The sequence below is a fragment of the Schistosoma mansoni genome, assembly GCF_000237925.1.
Source record: "Schistosoma mansoni, WGS project CABG00000000 data, supercontig 0037, strain Puerto Rico, whole genome shotgun sequence".
NCBI classification, from domain to species: Eukaryota; Metazoa; Platyhelminthes; class Trematoda; order Strigeidida; family Schistosomatidae; genus Schistosoma; species Schistosoma mansoni.
The window spans coordinates 1730703-1751562 of record NW_017386026.1 but is presented as its reverse complement, the minus strand read 5'-3'; the positions used below and the strand labels follow the sequence as shown (position 1 = coordinate 1751562).

Here is a 20860-nt window from a genome sequence, read left to right as displayed (position 1 = left end):
AAAATCCGTGACCAGTGGAACCCAATCTGTGTCGGATGTGAGACAGCTATCCACTTCAGACAGTAGATCAGGGGTTGCGCAAGGTCATGGTTCGATTGATGTTAGACATTAATACTGTTTGATACCAGCTCAGTGGTCTAGACTTTAAGTGTTCGCGCGCGAGATCGAAGGTCCTGGCTTTGAGTCTCGCGTGCGAGATCTTTGATGCACACTGCTGAGCAGTCCCACGCTAGGATGAAAAGACCGTCCAATGTTTCCAGGTTTTCAATATTAGCGTAGCTTAGATCGACTCGTGAATTCAACTGCTAAAATATTTTGATCATTTAACTATTTTTAACAAAAATGCGAAATTTTTTTGAGACGAAAAACTCTAAGACCTAGTTTGAATTTTAATCGAAAAAAAAATAATAATGGTAGTGTAGCGTGAATATATATCCTATTTTGTGAATCTTCTACTATCTGCCATCGATGAATAATAATTAGTCATTCATAAACAAAGTAGAACTTCTCAAATATTTATGGGTCAGTTAAAGTTGCCACACACTGTCAGCATAGGAAGATGAAATCATCAAGAAAGTTGTCAGAGTAGTAGAAGCAACAACGCTATCAGTAGTATTGTAGTGAACGAGAACACAAGTGCGACAATCGAATATCTTAGTAAAATCTGAAAACTATACAGTAAATACTTCATTGGCAAAATGTCAATCAATAGTCTCAGACTTTATTGTTCCTTCATTTCCACACCAATCATTCTCTGTTCTCCTTTTCTTTTCTTCGATCTTCTTAACCTTCCTCCTCCAGGCATTTCACTTTCGATTGATGATACATACTACTTATATCTGTCTACATCAGTAGCACATATCACAGCTAGTAGTGGCAGATATGATTATGTTTTGTAGACAATATAATTCAAGAAGGAACAGTAAATTCGTTTCTTGGATTGGCCATCTCCAACTTTCTTCCAACCTACTCTTACACTAGCCAGCTGCTCGTTGAAGTAGTCAATGGCTGAGTCTACGTAATTATTATAAATAATAGATTTACATTTTTTTTATAACTTCATAGGGATGTCTTGATTAAGGCTGGAGATAACATGAAGGTAGGCTTATTAAATAATAACAGAACGGATTTCTTTTTTTCGACTATATCAGGATGTATAGCATAAATACAATAGTACTACTATTCGTATTGTTGTTATTATTTACTGAAAAATCTTCTGTTCTTTTTCCTTTTTATTTTTATTTTTCCAAAGTTCAAAGTCATAGTTTGCCATGTCGATTGATCAGTCGAGACAGTTTAACTCAGTCAGCTTCTACACCCGCTATTAAATACAACTTATCTCATTTTGAATCACCTTCAACAATTGTTGTACCATCCAGTTGGATCGAATCTCAAGATGTTAATAATTCTGAAAATAAGAAATTCTCTACACTTGATAAAATTAACAATAATACTAATAATAATGATAATAATAACAATAGTGATAATAATAATCGTACCAATACATTACCATCATTTGTAATTGATCAGAATCTATCAGCATCTGTGAATACTCTAACAATAGGTAAAGATAATTCAAGAGTGACCACTGAGCAATATCAAACTACCGATTCAAAAATAACACAATCACAATTTGAAAATAATGATCCTTTATCAAATTTAATTAGAATCTCATTATTGGCACGTTTTGAAAATGATTTACTCTCTTGTATTTTATGGTTCATTTTAGCATTTCTTAGTCATTTAACAATTACTATAATCACTTCTACTAATACTACTATTAATTCTACAGATTTTCATTCTTATTATTACTGTTACATTTTAAATTGGATCAGTATTGTACTTGGTTTTCTGTTGCATTATGTTTGGCCTAATTTTAGAAAGGTGGGTCATTTTTATATCTTCTAATAACTTGTTTAATAATATATTTTGGGCGGAGTAGGTATGTGGAGTTGTTCACTTTGTTGTACTACGTCAAGGACCGATTTAGGCTAGGGATAACTAATGAGAACTAGTGATCACTGGGCACCTGTTGCGTCATATAGTATTATCTTTGATCAATGCTCTCATTTATACCAATTGACTTTCATTTTTCGTATCAGTAAAATGCACTGGTATAAAACAGTTTTACATTTTTGGTGTATTTAGGATGAAATCATGTATTTTATTGGCGTAAATCTTATTCAACTAAATATTACAAATATAATCTAATTAGGAAAACATGGGTCATTTATTGTCTAAGGAATATCTATAAAATGGCATGAAAATTTTTATAAAAGTGCGTTGTTTTTCAAGATACCGTTTCTCTATATCACGTCTTACTGTCATACTAGAAAACTTAATTTGTAGAGTGTCACAAATAACTCAAGCTGCTCGATGTCGTATGAGAGCTTGTAAATAACAGTTTTATTAAAAAAAGAAACTCGACATGGTAGATCGACGTGAAAGTAAGCAGATGTAGACCGAGTTTAATCGGTTGTCAAAATTCTTGTTGAAATCGCTAGTACTTTAGATAAATACTTATGTGACTTGGAAATGGTTTGTGCTTATTAGCAGAAATTTTAGTGAAGTAGAACTCAGGTGGGGAAAATCAGTTTATTGTTTCCTGCAAAATTACACAATGTTTTGCTAAAATATGAAAACCACACATTAAATACATTATTTACAAATCTTTGCGTTGTCCTTCACGTATTCCATTATTCCTCTAATTCTGCTGTTATTTTGATTCTTCTTCGATTTTCTTCCTATTCTCTTCATTTTAATCTTCTGTTGACAGGTATTCCACTTTCGATTGGTGCTACATATTACTTATATCTGTCAAACTAAGTAGCATACACCGCAATATCACTTTGTTACGTTAGTTTAATTCTTTTGGTGGAAGTTGACAACTGAAATTGTATAGATGAAAGAATTATTACAATATCAGTTTTATCGAACACATTATTTTTACGTTGTCGGTTTTGAAATGACATATGCTTGGGAGATAAATATGACATCTATATTTAGGTAAAAGTCACTCTATCGAAATAAAAGATAACAAAACATTTTTAAGGATATTTTTTAAAAGTAGTGTCGTCTTAAAGCAGCATCTGTAGAATGTGATGAATTGATGTGATTCCTTATAAGGAAATTCCAACTAGTTGATATCTGACATAATGTGTAGTTTGTAAATGTGTTACATCTACAATAGAAGCTAGTGATTATTTTTTTCTCTCGTTTTTATTAATTTATTAACCAAGTGCAAATTAATGTACCTGAATTAACAGGCTAGGAGTGCTACCCAGATGAGATGCCTGAATCGAAATAGGTTGGGGAAGGTTCAAACTTGAGGACAAGTGGCTAAAACTCTAACTCCTTTAACCGCTTTGTCATCGCTCCACTATTTCTATTCAAGTTATTTTCAACTTGGTTTAAATACTTCCTCTTTTGTAAAGTAATTAGTCTAAAATTTAATTGTATGATTCATAATTAATTTGTAAATTATTGATGGTAATAACATTGTAGATTAAGTAATTCTACTGGTAGTAGTCTCTTTAATCAATACAAATGATTCTTATGGTCCATCATGTTGTTCCTGATGAAATTTTGAACTACATTTCTTTGTCATTGAAAGACAATATAAAATTTATTATTTCTAAAACTTAGCACATATTTCAATGGTATGTGTTACTCAGCATAATATTTATTGTAGCTTTCATTTGCTGTTTATTTATAGTAAAGTAATTGAAATTTGGTATTCGGTAATTCTATCTTAATTTAGATTCTTTCTCATTTACTTCAAAACAGTGAATGTATTATCTTTTCGTTTAATCTACCAGCGTGTTTGACTAAGCATATGCCTACTCTTGTAATTAGCTAATTAAAAATATTTTCTTACCATGGAATAATAGATCTGAATCTTGAGCTATATTGGTTGGTCTACAAGAAAATAACATAATTTAATTTGTTATGGTTTGAGTTATCCAATTGCCGTTGTTACTGATTGAATTTGGATCGTTTTTAGTTGATAAACCTACATCTTATTTGGATTACCTTGACGTAACCATTTCGTCACATGTTTTGTAGAGTAGATGGATTGTGGCTAACAGTGGAGTCCAAGACACGCATTTCATTCCTGAGTGAAAAAAGATGCAGCCAATGAGTCTCAAAGAGGACGAATCCCGTATCATGTAATCCACTGTCATCCACACTCTGTCTATTCTATAAACTAATCTAGTATTTTTATGGATTTATGGAATATGTGGTATGGGACGAAAATATCTTACCGTATTTAATAATGCTTCTTGAGATAATTCTATCTCTGGATTTCCAGGAATTAGTCTCTTGAGTGGATACCTATATTGCTAAAGTATTTACAATGCAGGTATAAATTGCAAAAAAATATAATCATAGATTTTTTCTGAAGTATTGGATTTATCTGATTACACCATCATTTGAGTAATACTGAGCTAGGTGCACAGTTCTAGTTAGAAAAAAACTACAAACTTTAATCGGCTAAAGTTGTTAGAACACGTATTATGCCTACATAATGAAAAACTATTTCTCTGAGCGTTATAACCGTTAGTATAGGAGTACATTGTAAGAAAGTGAGGAACTACTTATCCATGATCGACAAAGTCACCAACTGCCAGTTTAATTTGTAGGGAAATGTGTAGATTTCCTAGTTTTTAACACACTTTAATTATCGTCTATGATTAAGACGTATATTTATCGTCTATTGAAAACAGCTGCAGTATAGCAGTTGCATTAATTCCACCTTTTTGTAAGTTTTTAATTTCAATGTTATTCCTTACTTCTTACTCATTGATTTCATCTGTTTTTTCATTCTATATTTTGCATGTTTAATTTTGCTATTATTTATACTACTGTCATCTCGATTACCTTGTTTTCCATGTTTTCTTATTTTACTGATGTAAGTTATGATAACCTGTGGTAAAACACATCTATCCCACATCGCAAGTTGTCTGTAAATAATGAATAACCCAGTTGAACACTTATGTCTTCAGGTTCAAGGTTGCAAATTATCATATTTTGATAGGTTTACACTCTCACATAGAAAATGTTTATTATTTATTAAATGTACCATTTTCGCTACTCTTTTTTCCAGCCGTATCCATGGTTACTGCTTGTGAAACCTGTTGTTGAACCCGATCTTCACGGAAGAATTATTCGCTGGGAGGTTGCTTATTTTTGGTTATGTTGGTTAGAAAGAAACTTGTTCTTGCCTGCTATTACTATGTGTACAGTCACTCAATCTTTTGATTCAATGGCAGTGAAGTTTGGACCGTTGTAAGTGTTATGAACATATATATATATGTATATATATGTATATATATATATATATATATATATATATATATATATATGATAATAATCAGTATTTTGTTTATATCTTGTTATTACTCCTCGAAAGAGCATTTATCGCCCTAAGAATCTTCTTTCTAGTGCTTGGTTCACTGATTTAATGAGCCGGAGAAGTGATTATAAGTTGTCCCATGGACCGATAAGTGAAGTCATCAATGAAACAACAAGAAAAAGTGAAGTGCTTCGAAATTGTAGTGATATCACTAGTTAAGGTTAACTGTCCGTTCTCAGGTAAGAATTCAGTGCGGTTGTCCTACACTAGATCAGTCATGACCGAATACCTCAAGGGTAACGTCTCAGATTGTGAAGCCAGGTTCGAATACCATAGAGACTACGTGACCCCTCTATGTTGCGGCTACCCCGTGGTGACGTGTGCTACCCAGCTTAAAACCCAGGTCTAGAGTTTGCTGCCAACTACTTCCAATCACGTGATATGTCATTGGGTTACTTTTTTGTTTGCAATAAAGCAGTATCACTCAACTATAAATTATAATGACATGTTTACTTGAAACTCATTCCATCTACAAATTTAACATTTGGATAATATCATTAGTCTTTATTGAGAAGTATGGCTTGGAGTTGAGTGTACTAATAAGTGTTAAACTTCTGATTCGAATTCAAATTCAATGGATCTTTTTAATTGTACAATTCTAATTTATTCTTCTTTTCAGACTATCCACCTTCATAATTATTGTATGTAGTATGAAAATGTTACGGAATGGTTTTTGTTGTGCAAAACAAACTTATCTAAGTTTGTTTTTCACAAATTTATTATTTTCATTTGATTTCTACAATTTTAAAGAAGCATTCCCTATCAATTATTTCTTTGTATCACTTCTTGTTAGCAAGGTGAGTTGAATATTTTTTTTCTTCTACGATTGTATGTATAGTTCCTACTTATTTACTTTTCATGTCTCTATAACACTAATAATTAAAACTGTAAGATAGTAGGTAACAGTATTTTATCTTGTTCTGAGATCTATTGAATGTGTAGATCGATGAACTACCGAAAACTCGTTCGGTAAATCAGTTCACTCATCATGCTAGCCTCTCACCACTAATTATTCGAACTGGAAAAGTGTATGGATTTATTTTAGTAAAAAGTTACTGATTTTTTTTATTAAGCTATTTATAATCAACGTAGGGTTTGACATAAGTTTACGTAGGCTCAAACTGCCATACCATATTATCACAACGACATAACATTAAAAAGATGAAGAATCGAGTGGAAATAATGTAGTAGCAATGAAAATAAAAAAAAAGAATAAACATGAGGATGCGGCTCGAAAAAGCAGATTGGTAAAGTACGTATGGAAGAATACGGGAACTGAAGATCTGGAGTAAGATAAAGAGTGAATACCTTTGTGCTGTTGTGACCAAGTAATGTTACATAGTCTCCAACCACTGACCGTGGTTATCGCGCAAACCCCGATCACGTCGTCTTCATCTACTGATATGGCCCATATTGGTAGTCAGTGGGTTTATAGACTGATTTCATATCTTGGCTCGCTCACCCCGTAGCTTTCTTCTAACTTATTCCCAAAGTAGAAAACGTTGCCCATCATGGTAAGCGATGGGTAGGTGTACGTAATAGAAGTCCTAGTTACAGTCAATGAAGGTTCACTATCTCACCAATCGATTTGCCATTTGCACCATTTTTCGCTATCAACAGGTATTATAGTTCAGTGGAGAAAGTTACTTCAATATGTTTGTATTACTATGGATGGGTGAACCAGTCCATCAAGTCACTAACATATAGATTTAGCCATGCTATTAGGTATTGGTTTCGTAGTTGGGATCCACGTGTTTATCGTAATCAGCGGTTTGCAATGGCATAAGTGCATCTATTCTTTGTCTTCCCCCAAATTCTAATATTCTAACTTCCTCATGACATTTTTTTGTTTTTATTTCACTAATTTATATTTTCAAGTTGGATCTTTGATCTCTAATCTTTCCCATTACCACTAATACTGTTACTACCTCTACTATTCGGGAGTTTGGTCTGACAACATCTCTGTGCAATGGGGTATGATAAACAGAACCAATGTACGTACGTACAAGTTCTACGGTGTGTCTGACTAGTTGGTGTTTGTGTTGGTTTCTGTTCTTTTGAATCAACCAAAGTAAACGAAAATGTTGGAGAAAGTCTTTGAGACACATGCCCCACATACATTGATTTAGTTCCTTTATAGACTGGTGAATGACTTTTATACAGTGTGTGTTCATTGAATTCAGTCTATAGTCTTTATCACATTGTAGGGAATGTTTTCAAACAATAAGCAATTTAAGGATGAGGAATATTTAGGCTTGTTTATTTACCGTTTTGATGTGTCATAATAACATTTATCTTGAATTGTGTATTATTGACGTTTTGGAATCTTGTCCCCTTTCATCTTACAGGGCATAAATGTGCACACACACAACTGTATTTTATTGACAGTGTAGTTACGGATGAAGTCGCAAATATTTCATATATATAATAAAAATTCTCACTTATCTTTCATTGCTTATATTACCTCATTGTATTTTCGGTCGTAATTGGATTATTTGACCAAAGACGTCACTTGTTTTTTGTCAGGGTTTTGTAATTTACTATTGTTAATATTTAGCACGGTAATTGTACAGTTTCTATTTCCACGTGTGGATTTTGAGTGGTTTGCCTCGATACCAGATATTGTCGTTCCTTCTTCGTATATTTGGTATTAAGCTAGCAGTCAAATCCAGGACGCATTTTATCCTACGTGAAACGCGTCAGCCATTTACCTTCTTGCTTATCAAACAGGTTATTGATTACTTAGATGCATAAGTCCGTTATATAATGCGTTGAGGTTTTAAAGCGAAAAGTACTAGGTTCAAGTTTCAGTGTTAACGCTAATATTGTGATACAAATGTATCCAGCTGAAGAACCCTAAATTGAATGGAACCTGCATCCTGGATACCGTTAATAAACGTCTACCAAATTTTTTCACGACTTATTTTCTGTTTAATCTTTTTGTTTGTTTCTAGTATCCTTACTGAACGTTCTGTTGCTTGTTTCTTATTGATTCTTTCAAACAAATTTTATTTCTGGCAGAGTTGGGTAATGAATAACAATGGAATCCAGAACCTCGGTTTCATCCTATTTGGGACTTTTCAACTGAACTTAAATTAATCATAGTGTTGATGTTCACGTCGGGGTTCTAACACAGTACCTTTCGCTTAACACCTTATCCGTTTAGCTACTGAGTTCATATAGGTGTTTGCTTGTCCATTGATAATGAGCTTTAAATTATTTATAGGGGTTGTTTGAAACCTTTGTCCTTCATGTTCAGAATTGTGATTCATTAGTCCGTTGTTGGGATATATTCATCCATTTTGGATGAACTAAATATTGTCGTTAAGTTACAGAGATTTCAAAAACAACCGTACAGGTAGATAAAAAAGTTTTATTTCTATGTGGCATGATGAAACGTGTTTATAATAATCTAACCAATCAAATATTTTCTCTTATTTCTTAGTTTATTGAATTATTCCGGAAATTGCATTTCATCTATGTATATTTGGCTCCATTCAATATTATTTGGGGTTCTGTTGCACATGCAGTTGTGCAACTTGGCTCAATTCCTCGTATCCTTTCTCAAAAAAAACAATCAACTAAATATCGCGATGTTTTGCCCAACATTATTATAAAGTTTAATATGTAATCAGTGTAAAAAATCACTGTTTTCCTAAATTCAAATCATACAGCTCTTAAGATCGAAACTCAGTAACTGAGTTTAGGATTTGATATTTACTACCGTTTTTTCCTAGGCTACATCTTTATTTGGTTTGAAGGTCACTATGACTATCTGGTCAATAAGTCTAACAATTATAAATAATTTGGTACTGACTGTGTATACACCACTTCAGGTTGGCATAATTCACATTTACATAACAAGAGGAGATTAATATGCTGTAAAACTTTAGGCAAACAAAATAATATTCTACGAATATTAGCGAGAAGGGAAACGTTTTCTTAAAGAAAAGAGAATATATTTTGTTATATATACTACTTATGCTGACAGATAAAAGTAGCTCGTAGCATTAATCGAAAGTGGAATACCTGTCAACAGAAGATTAAAATGAAGAGAATAGGAAGAAAATCGAAGAAGAATCAAAATAACAGCAGAATTAGAGGAATAATGGAATACGTGAAGGACAACGCAAAGATTTGTAAATAATGTATTTAATGTGTGGTTTTCATATTTTAGCAAAACATTGTGTAATTTTGCAGGAAACAATAAACTGATTTTCCCCACCTGAGTTCTACTTCACTAAAATTTCTGCTAATAAGCACAAACCATTTCCAAGTCACATAAGTATTTATCTAAAGTACTAGCGATTTCAACAAGAATTTTGACAACCGATTAAACTCGGTCTACATCTGCTTACTTTCACGTCGACCAACCATGTCGAAGAAGAATCAAAATAACAGCAGAATTAGAGGAGTAATGGACTATGTGAAGGACAACGCAAAGAAGATATGCGAATAATGTATTCAATATATGATTTTAATATTTTACTAAGACACTGTATTTTTCTGTATGAAACAATAGGTTAATTTTCTTCATCTGTGTTCTACTTCACTACAATTGAAGTTGGATAGTATGTAGTAGTAGAATTCACGATACTAGTAGTTCCATTCTACTTAGGACTCCGTTAGTTAAATTTACGTAGATCTTAGTTTTATTGATCATTAATCAGTCATGGTCCCTTAACATAAACAACAGAAATATAAATCATTACAAATAAGAAAAAAACTAAGTCAAAGGTAGTTCAAATAGAATAAATCAGATTCAGGAATTTAAACTTATAGAGTAGTATCAAAATTCAATACTTTGGGAAGAGATGAAGAAGTGAGTACATCTACATTACTGTGAATTACTTCAAACGAAAACAGCTGTACTCATTTTCATTTGTTTATTTTTTTTAAAAACTTTCTTTCAAAGTACTCGAACGACTGTCTTCGTTTTTTTTAAATATAATCTTGATCTTCTGAAAAGTGTATACAGTTTATTCATTCCTAAGGTCGTAATATATATGTATATATATTTATATCACTTTCTCTCCATCTTTATGATCCTTAACAAAATTCATTTTAATGCTTTAATACAATTAATTTCTAGATTCTGTATTCCTATTCGCTAATTGCATTTTTTCTACAATTTTATCAGCACCATTGGAACCTTTTATGGCTAGTGCAATTTTTATTACATCTTATGTAAGACCGATTTGTTTTTGGGAGACTAATCATCGGTATGTTGTATATGTATTTTTATAGTTTAAAATATTATTTTGTATACTAGGTAGATAAGTTTTAGAATACATCTTTATAATATTTTAAAAAACTGTGTTGGCTTTTTATAGTATACTGTTATATGTTTTAACTAATCTCATATTTTCACTGTTGAATTCACCAGTCCATCTAAGCTAGACCACCATTAAAAATCTGAAAGCTAAAGAATCCCATACTAAGATGAATCGGTCATCCAGTGCTTCCAGATTTTTAATGGTGGTCTAGCTTAGATCGACTCGTGAGTTCAACTGTTAAAATACTATACTCTCTACAAATCCCCTTACTGATAATCTCAAATCACTAAATACACATTTCCGTATTTGTTTTATAACCCATATTGTTTGTTTGATGATTAGTTCTATATTCACCTACTTGTATCGTACTAAATGATACGGAGTTACGACCAGCAATCTGGTTAACAACTTACCGGATTAAACACTAAGCTGCCATTTTGCATAATATAATGTGTATATACATGTATAATCTACTGTGAGTCTTTTATGATTTAAAATATTCAGGACAATAAATTTGTCTATAATTTATACAATACGGGTCAGGTCAGTTCAATGTATACAGTTAATTTGATTGTTTTACATCTGTTTCAATTAAAAAAATTAATTTTGTGGTTATTATGATAATTACTTATTCCGTATAATTCATTTGTTCTGTAACATATACAAATAAAAGTCTTGTCAGTTTGAATTTCATGACCTCAAGATTTTACTGGTACAAGTAAGAACCTAGCTGTTAACATACTGGGTGTTTAATTGATACGCATATAATGCATGCTGTATTTTCTACAAGTATATCATTTATTTATATAGCGTGTAATGTAGACAGTATTAGTAACTTGAAAAATTACTTCTTACATTTATATATAATGGGTATAACGTATTTTATTGTTTTGTTTATCAAACACCAACAGCAAATCCACAGATTTTCTAAATTTATTATAATGAGGAATGAATGGTGGCTAGCATTACATTCCAAGACGCGCGTTTCGTCCTATTTGGGGTTCATCAACCTGCATGCCCATCGAGGAAATTCGCATAAGATGTACGCCTGCCAATCAGAGACTGATCAATTTCAGTTCTAAAAATTAATGAGACGATTCAAACAACCGATAAAAAAGAGTTTCTAACTGTAGTTATAATATCGTTGCTAGATTTTATATCAATTACGTGCGTTCTTGTCCAGTTGATATATATGATTGAGTGCGTATGTGTGTACGCTCCCTGTTCGATATATATTAACGTGCTGATTCTCGCCAATCAGAGAGGAGTGAATTATCGATTTGATCAATGATACACAAAAACTGTATAAACAGTCTTGAGTACTTATCAGTCCTCCTAACTGCCTAACCCAGCCAGTTAAGTTCAGAACGCCAATAACAGCCTCTGCAATATGAATCATTATTCTCAAACATACTGGGTTTATATACCAATCTAACAGACCATATCGTACCATAAAATAGAAAATAACATGTGTACAAGATTTAGTCAAATGTGGCTGTGAATAGGGGGAACAGTAATTAATAGACTAGGGATAACTCAAGAATGATTAAACGTATAATAATAGTGTATAGGTCAAAATAAAGCTTAAGATAAGAAGGACACGAATATGAATAGTTTAGTTACTTAAAAATTATACAATAGGAAATGTACATATCACATTGATCCGTAATAGTTCACAAAGTTACCATTCATAGTTTTCCACAGGATACAACACTAGACTATGCAGACGTTCCCATAACTCAATAGTACATCACAAAAATTGACGTAATGTTACAAGTATTTTATGTGGTATGTGCACAATACAATACTACAACGTATCACAGTTTCTATCTGTCAATAGGTACATAACTAGGTGATTTAAAACAGTAATCTGATTAGCACCTAAATTTTTAATAATTAATAGACTGTAACTTATGAACTCTATAAAGGAATAAAGAACAGTCTATCGTTTTAAAAAAAAGCGGCTTACAAATATCAATGTTTAAAAATAACTTAAATTTAATAAATATTTCATAAAAATTTGCAAATAAATGTCATTAGCAAAATAGATTCTGAATTTTAATCACTATGGTTCTTTTTTTTGAAGATAAATGTATGAATACTACTTTTATTAAATTATAGTAACATAATGAGATACTTATTTCATTTAATTCATGAATTCTATGGGTACATAATACCTAAATACTCCATTTGTGAATAACTTTTCAGTTGCTAATATTGTGTAGGCAATATAGATAGAAAACAAAATCTTATTTTACCGTTTTGTATTGTAGTTTGAAATTTTGTCTTTAATAATTAATATGGAGAAAATTATCACGATACCATAGTAACTGCATAGAAATTATCAATGATCCTTACATATATAAGAGTAATTCTGTTTGTTGAAGTCTATCTATTCTTTTGGTTGTCATTCAAGTATGCAATTTTCTAATTTTATCTCATTGTTATATTGTATGCAGTTTCTATGGTAGAATCCAGTTTTTTTTATTGCTTCTTCTTCGTTTTTATTTTTTTTCGGTTTTCTGTCTCTTTCTTCAACTTGACGACATAGTGTAGAAAACACGGTTCTTTTTTTAGCTCAGTAGAAGATAATAATTCCGTAGTTTTAGTTGTAGTTCTACTTAATTATTTTATTATTTTTTTAACATATATAAAGTGATTGTATTTGTTATATAATTGAAGATGGTTAGCAGAAAACCCTTAAAACTAGATGTTGTAACGATTAAAGTGAAAAATACTGGATACGCGTCTCAATGCAAATGCAAAAACTCAAATAGAAGTACATTTGTCCGACGATTCCCAACCAGGACGAAATCTCCATCATTGTTTTCACTGCTAATCCTAATCCACTTTACCGATAGTTGTGTTTCAATAACAAATACACCTAGAAAAGACTATTTAACATCGGCAGTGAAAAGTCAAAACACGTACAAATACGGATGCTTGTAATTTATAAACTATAGTTGTCATCAGGTGTCGTAAAACAGTTGTACAAATAGATATTAGATCACTGTATATATAAAGAGAGAGAGAGTTCATTTTATGTTTAATTTTCAATTTCTTCTAGGACACAACGAATAGAAACTACTAATATGCCTATAGCAGCTCAATTAAAAGGAATTTCTAAACATCAGGTATCTGGTAATCTGGATGGCATATTTTATGAACATTTAACAAGGAAATTACAACGAACATTAGCTGGTGATTTACAACTTGGACGTATTGGCGGGTTAAGCGTTCAACATGGTGATGTATTCATTTTGTCAACTGATGATTTAAACCTGTTGGTTCATATTATTGAAGTAGGCAATGGATTCGTTACTTATCAACTACGTGGTCTTGAATTTATCGGTAATGGTTTGATAATGAAAGTTTTCTTAATTTACATAGGTTTTTGTTTTCATAAATTATATTTGTTTAGGAAAGTAAGCGTCAAAATATTTATTTTTTAAGTTCAGCATCACATACAGGCTTTGGTTAGATAGTCATCGGGAATTAGGAAGTGCTGAACAGCTATTATGATACCGTATGACGCCCTTCCCCAGCGATCACTCATGACTTCATTAGGGATCGAATCATTGACTTCCAGGTCTTGGATGCAAACTTTCAACCTTTGGACTACTGTAAAATTGATGAAAAGCTTATATAGGAAGCCATTCTATCTAAAATTTGCAGTACAATGGGAGTTTGCTGCACTGTATTGTTGAGGATGTTATATCTTCAGAGAATCAACTTACATACTGAATATCTTTCTATTTCTATTTTGTAAATTTGGATCCCTTATTTTACTCTACACATCCCATAAAGGTTATTCTTCATTTTACTTATCTTGTCCACGTGTGGTAAATTTTTTTCTTTATTTCTAAGATTATTTTATTTATATCTGTACCTGTGTGTTGTTTGCTCAAATCTTCTTTGGTCTTTACTAAATAAATCTTTCTTACAAGATTTATCTCCTAGAGTTAGGACTTGTAAGGGAATCGTGATATCTCAGTATCAAATACTGTTATTATCGATCGTCAGGGAGCACCAGTTTTCTCAAGATTACAGGTATACCTTGCTGACGAGTGCCAAGTAACACGAAACCCGGGTCCAGGGTTTCCTGTTGACCACTTCCAACCACCATCTTATCTCAACATAGTGCACGCAGCGTTGAGCCACCTAGACTAATGGCCACATTGCAACTTGATCGATATCATTCAATCTGCATTAAGAAGGACTTGACACACAATTGATTGATCACTACCCAGTGATCAATCAATTGTGACATACTGTTAGTTCCGAACACATCATATAATGAAGTCATTGAGTCATGATCACCGTAAAATTTATCTCAGATGCATCTTAGCCCACTTTTTTCCACAAATCATATCAGATTAACAAGGCTAATTATATGATTAGGTAAAGCAGACAATTAAATTCTAGAGAAAACTAGTTTTAAGAAATATACCGCAAAAATGTTATATGATGTAAAATCTATAGAAATAAAAAAGACGCATATCCTATATTTCGCTGTTATTCGCAATATGATATATTTGATTTTTGAAAATCATATTTAATTGAGTGTTTTTTTCCTTCTTCTCAAAATAATCTTGATCAACCATGATTATTATTATTCTTGTTGACTGTCAGGTACTTTGTGTCATGCTAGTGAATCAGAAGCATTACGTTCAGATCCGCATAAAAGTAAACGATTCTGTTGTTGTCATTCAAAAACTATTCATGGAATGTTAAGTTTTAACACTGCTGTTCGTTTGCGTTGTATGACATGGCAATTCGCATATACACCATACATAGTTGAAGGTTATGAAGTTACTGATCATAGTGCTGGATTAACATTTCAATTGACAGACTTACGGAAAGTATTGATCAGTCGGTTTGTTCATGTAAGTAATGATTCCATTTGTTTATTTCATCATAGTATGTCTTTTGTCAGAGGTGATAGTTTAATTCTTTTATCACTTCATATTTCGATGACCTAATATTTTACTCAGAATTCTGAAGTTAATCCCCCTTTGGATTTAGTTATCTTGCACTTATTGATTTCGATTCACCGAACTGACAAAAATCGACAGTGTTAAGGTCTTGTTTTTTCCACTTATAATCGATATCAAACACACTTAACCATGGATTTTATTTGGCCCTAGTCAATAAGCAAAAATGTTACGGATTAATTATTGTTGGTAATTTATTACAATTGGGAGTCGGATAATTAAACATCAATGTCTATGACTGTAGTCATGAAAAACCACTGTTATGCTTGCTTTCACTATTTATCAATCGGATGGTGCGTACAAAAATCGTGAAGTCGATATTTAAAAATTTATTCTTCAACCTTTAGTCAGTCATAAATAGTTTATCATGTTGATACAAATTCTTCCAATCACCTGTTGTGAACTGAGTTATCGATTCTGTTAACGATAAACAAACTTGCTAATAATGAGCCCGAGCGGGTCTTTCAGTGTGAAGAAAGTATTTATTGGCCAACCGAATCGAGAAATGACTGTATACTCATTATATGCATGTTCTGGAAATTCAAGCTACAGTTTTCCATCAATTGGGTATGTCTCATCCGTTAGAAAAGGACATCATATCTTGGCTAATCGCAGGGCCTATCATTTCATTTACGTTTGATTGGCCTACTGAATCATTAACTTCAATTATTCAGTATTAAAACGCAATGAATTTATTGTTGAGTCACTTAGGCTAGTGATTACTTTTCAATTTTGTATGTAGTCTTTGATCAACACTAAACAAGTTGACAACAAATGACGTTGTTCATTAATGTATATAGTTCTTTTTTTCAATAGAGATAAGTTACTTTCTAATCGAAACACTTTTACATGATTGAGTATCATTAATATTATTACATAATCTAATAAGTTTATCATATACCTTTTATCTTGTAATTTTTTCCAGTGCATTATTTATTTTGTTTGTAAATTGCCGAATTTATCAAATCGATTAACACAACTAACACCATGTTTAGATTCCAATCGATTTTTATCACCAGATTACTTTGATTTGGATCCTGTATTTTTCAAAGCAATTGATGATGATTTTGATGAAGATGTTAGCGGTGTTACTAAACAACGTTTTATTCAAATTTATTCTGATTGGATAGCGTATTGTTTGAAAAAGCAAAGTGGAAATTCAGTAAGACTAGCTATTTATGTATACTATATCAGGTTTTTGGTATTTGTGATATCTATCAATATGATGAGTTTTTTTTAAATTATTATTTGGCTAGGTCCTTTCTGGAGAACATTTTGCTGTGTTCTGTTTTTTGCTCCATTTGCTATAAACTCTTCCTTGGTACACCAAACTCATTAGGGAAATACATAAACCGAAACGACTAAAAAGCTTCAACTGGGGTATGTAGGGTACAGTGGGTTTCCTGATAGATAGCCATGTCTCTTTATCTTTGCTGTACTCGATTATACGTAACCGTTGAAATGTATTTCTATCGCATATCATCATGTCTTTAACTGTTGTGATAGATTTATGCCACTTCATATGTTATGCAGTAAGTCTGTTCTTTGTCAAGTGTGAAAATCAACAAGTCGATGTGTAATTTTATCATTTATTCAAAATTACACGGTTGACTCACTGCATACATGTCATGCAAAGTCTTCAGAAGTTGATATTTTCTTGACTGTAAACTTCCAATATATACTCAGTTATTACTATTATTATAAATCTGATCTGATCTCTATTATCACTTATACCTTTTTCGCAATATATTTGACTTGATCGTCGTTAATTTTGCTATCATTAGCTTATTTCTTACCCTCATTCATTTACTAAATGAGATAATTACACCACTGTACAAAGTAAACTTTGTATAACTTAACAAATTCAATCGGTTTTCTTCCTTTAACGTTTAAAAATAAACTTTTAAATACAAGACAGTAATAATTTCTTCTAGATCAGATTTTACTTTTTATTTTTCAATCAGGATTAAATAATAATAATAATAAATATCTTTTCTTCTTTCAGTCTGTACCGTGTGGTCCTGATTCACCTGTGGTGTCGTTATGTTTAGCCTTAAGTTTACTTGGTAGGCGATGTATGGGTGGTCAGCAATCATCAAAGCCTATGTAAGTATTATAATTATATTCGATTATTTATAGATTTATTTACCAGAGACGATTATAGTATATCCAGCTGTGTAATAGTCTTGTTTTACTCTTTAAAAAACAAAGTGAAGGGCAATTGTATTATATGTGTTTACGTTTTTTGGATTAAAATGAATCTGTTTTTTTTATTATTTACAATCATTACTATTAATATTCACTTTCTTTAGTTTGGATCAATTCTTGCATGGTGTCCACCAAGTATTTGCAGGAGATATTAATTTAGTCCCAAGAGATGATTGGGTTCTGGTGGACCTTGATCTTCTTCAAACTGTTGTTACTCCTAGTGTTCGTATTGCATTGAAACTGTATCAAGTTAGTAATTTTGTGTGTTTATTGATCTTTTAATTTTTTATTCTCTTTTTCTGTTTTGTTTAGTTCTTGTTATTGTTAAGTATGACATTTAATTTGTTATGCTCACAATGAATATTAAGTACAGTACTTACGTTATTTTTATCGAAATACACTAAAATTATAATAAATTCGATTCTCTGACGTATTGTCAATAGATAATTGATAATATTTTTATGAGGAATATCTGTAACGTGTTTCAACTTAGTTCCAGATTCGTTACTAGTGTTCATCCATAATCACATAGAGGATTCATCCTCAGACCCTTCAGATCTCATGCCTAGCCTGTATCTTTAGATTATTGAGAATGAATGAGCTACTAAAACTCTCGATTTGTGATAACTATCTATTATCTTTCAACATAATGAATAACTTAACAACTTGGTGAACTTCTTTTATCAAACTATTGCGTAATATTATTAAAATCACAAACCTACCTAAGTCAGATTGCTGTTTCACATTTTGGCAATAAAGACTACCTTCAAAATATCTGAATTTTTACATAGAACCGTTTTTTTTTAGTTGATTGTTTTATCTTGATTGTGTTTCTTACATTCATTTATGATTTGATTTTCTCACAGGACACATTTACATGGTCATCAGGTAATACACATAGTGAATTATACAAGAAAATTGTTTATACAGAGAAAAATGTTGTGATTTGTCCAGAAACTGATCCAAAATGGCGATTTGCTGTTTTAAATGATGCTGATTGCTTATTCTCATTTCGTTGGGTATCTGGTCGTACATCAATGGATGTTTATCGTATTGTTCAGCTAACTAAGAGAAGACTAGAATTTAGAGCTATTAAAGTTAGTGTTTTACCAAACGTAAAAAGGTTATCTCTTTTATCTCGTTTTTTTTTACAACAGTTATGACTTTAAATGTTAATGCCATAGATAAATATCACGTTTCGTATCAGCAAGCATGAATGACCCTTGAAATTTTATTATCTTTCTTGAGCTTCATTAATTAAATGTTGCTATGGTATTTAAGTGCTTTCGGTGCCTCATTTTGCCGTGTATTTGTGTATTATTACCATCAAATCAGCTATTGTTAGCTCTGTCCTGTTGTATACATAGAAATCGACTTTAATTACATCATTAAGTCGTAGAGAAGATTTTATTGTTGTTGAGTTGTCCATGGTAAATGGTTTAATTGTGGAGTTCTCATTCTCATTCTTGACAACATCAGCACTTTATTTTGAAGTTGTCTACATAGCTATTTCGCGAGCTTTCTGTTGTTCATGTTTATGACTATTTGTTGTCTAAGGTTTCGTGATTCAGTCTATTGGTTGATCAGTATGTGGATTGTCTACGTTAATGGCAGTCAGAAACGATACGAGCCTCTAGTGTTATGGAAAAAAGTAGTAATACGTTTGATCGAATGTACTGCTAAACCATAAACAGTACTAGAAGAAGCGGTAACTATTGTTATTTGTATTTAGTTTTTCCACATCCTTTGTCTTCAGTTATATTCTTTAGAATTTTTTTGTTGATAATAGTTAAATCCTGAATGTGTTCGAGGTTTATGGGCTGGTCAACAACGTGAACAAATATTTTTACGTAATAATAATGAAGAACGTGGTAGTATACAAAGTGCTAATCCAGTCCTACGGAATTTAGTCAATTCTAGTTGCGATCCACCAATTGGTTATCCAATTTATGTTAGTCCTTTAATTACTAGTTTTGCTGGTGATAATGATGATTATATTAATGTATCTGGTGGAGAATTATCGTTTGTTAGTATTCTATTACGTATGCGTGGTTGTTGGAGACGTTTTCGTCAATTATGTGGTTGTAAAAAAGAAAAATGTGATGGTATGTGATAGTAAATATGATTTTTTGTTGAAATATTTATTCATTCTTATTAATATCTTAATAGATATGTTTAGAATAATCCGAATATGGTTATCGTTGAAGTTAGTTTACATTCTTTTTTAATATCAGTGTGTGTACATTATTATCAAGGATGTGTTTCGCTTTAGAGATATACATTTTCTAAAACGTGCGTTTATATGTATATTGTGTCATACCACATGGATTGCGCATATGATATCAGAGGATCAGAAGAATTCAGTCAGGAATAAATGTCGTATTCGTTGTGTTGTGAACGAAAACTTGGTGAGGAAAACCAACTTATTGTTCTATGCAAAACTACGCAGTATATTAGTAATATATAAAAATCATGCATTAAATACATCATTTTCATATCTTCCTCCAGTTGTTTTTTCACATACTTCATCATTCTTCCGATCCTGTTGTTATCCCGATTGCTCTTCTTTTTCCTTTCTCTTCTCTTTCACTCTTCTCCTGGTAAGGTTTCTACTTACTACTTATTTTTATCACAAGCAGCATCCACCACGGTTACACAACTGGGTGATTATCTGAACTCAGTAACTACTATGAACAATACGTTAAACGTTTGAAGCGAAAGGTGATTGATTCAACTCGCAGTGTGTAATACAACACTGAGATGCAGCTAAATGATTCCAAATAAATGAAATGTGTATTTTGAATTTCACTGCTAATCACAGTTTATATATTCTGTATCAAATGTATAGCTATTTTTGTTATATCGATTGCGTGCGAGTGTGTACTTGTCCAGTTGATATATATGAACGTTATGAGACCACAAGTTAGAGAGGAGTGAACTATCGATTAGAGCAATGATATGCAAAA

At 31.8% G+C, this 20860-nt stretch overlaps 1 protein-coding gene across 1 annotated transcript in view; it reads left to right on the top strand.

The window, feature by feature from the left end:
* Smp_130040 (pecanex-related protein) overlaps positions 1 to 20860 on the top strand; it is a gene marked incomplete at both ends in the record, with an annotated part of 66638 nt that overhangs the window by 37106 nt on the left and 8672 nt on the right. Inside the window, 12 exons of the mRNA XM_018790780.1 lie at positions 1565 to 1884; positions 5108 to 5289; positions 6036 to 6213; positions 8862 to 8970; positions 10509 to 10638; positions 13760 to 14043; positions 15325 to 15578; positions 16612 to 16848; positions 17692 to 17792; positions 17999 to 18143; positions 18761 to 18991; positions 19684 to 19999. Coding sequence (XP_018646017.1) covers positions 1565 to 1884; positions 5108 to 5289; positions 6036 to 6213; positions 8862 to 8970; positions 10509 to 10638; positions 13760 to 14043; positions 15325 to 15578; positions 16612 to 16848; positions 17692 to 17792; positions 17999 to 18143; positions 18761 to 18991; positions 19684 to 19999 — 2487 coding nt within the window. The remainder of the gene's footprint in view (positions 1 to 1564; positions 1885 to 5107; positions 5290 to 6035; positions 6214 to 8861; positions 8971 to 10508; positions 10639 to 13759; positions 14044 to 15324; positions 15579 to 16611; positions 16849 to 17691; positions 17793 to 17998; positions 18144 to 18760; positions 18992 to 19683; positions 20000 to 20860) is intronic.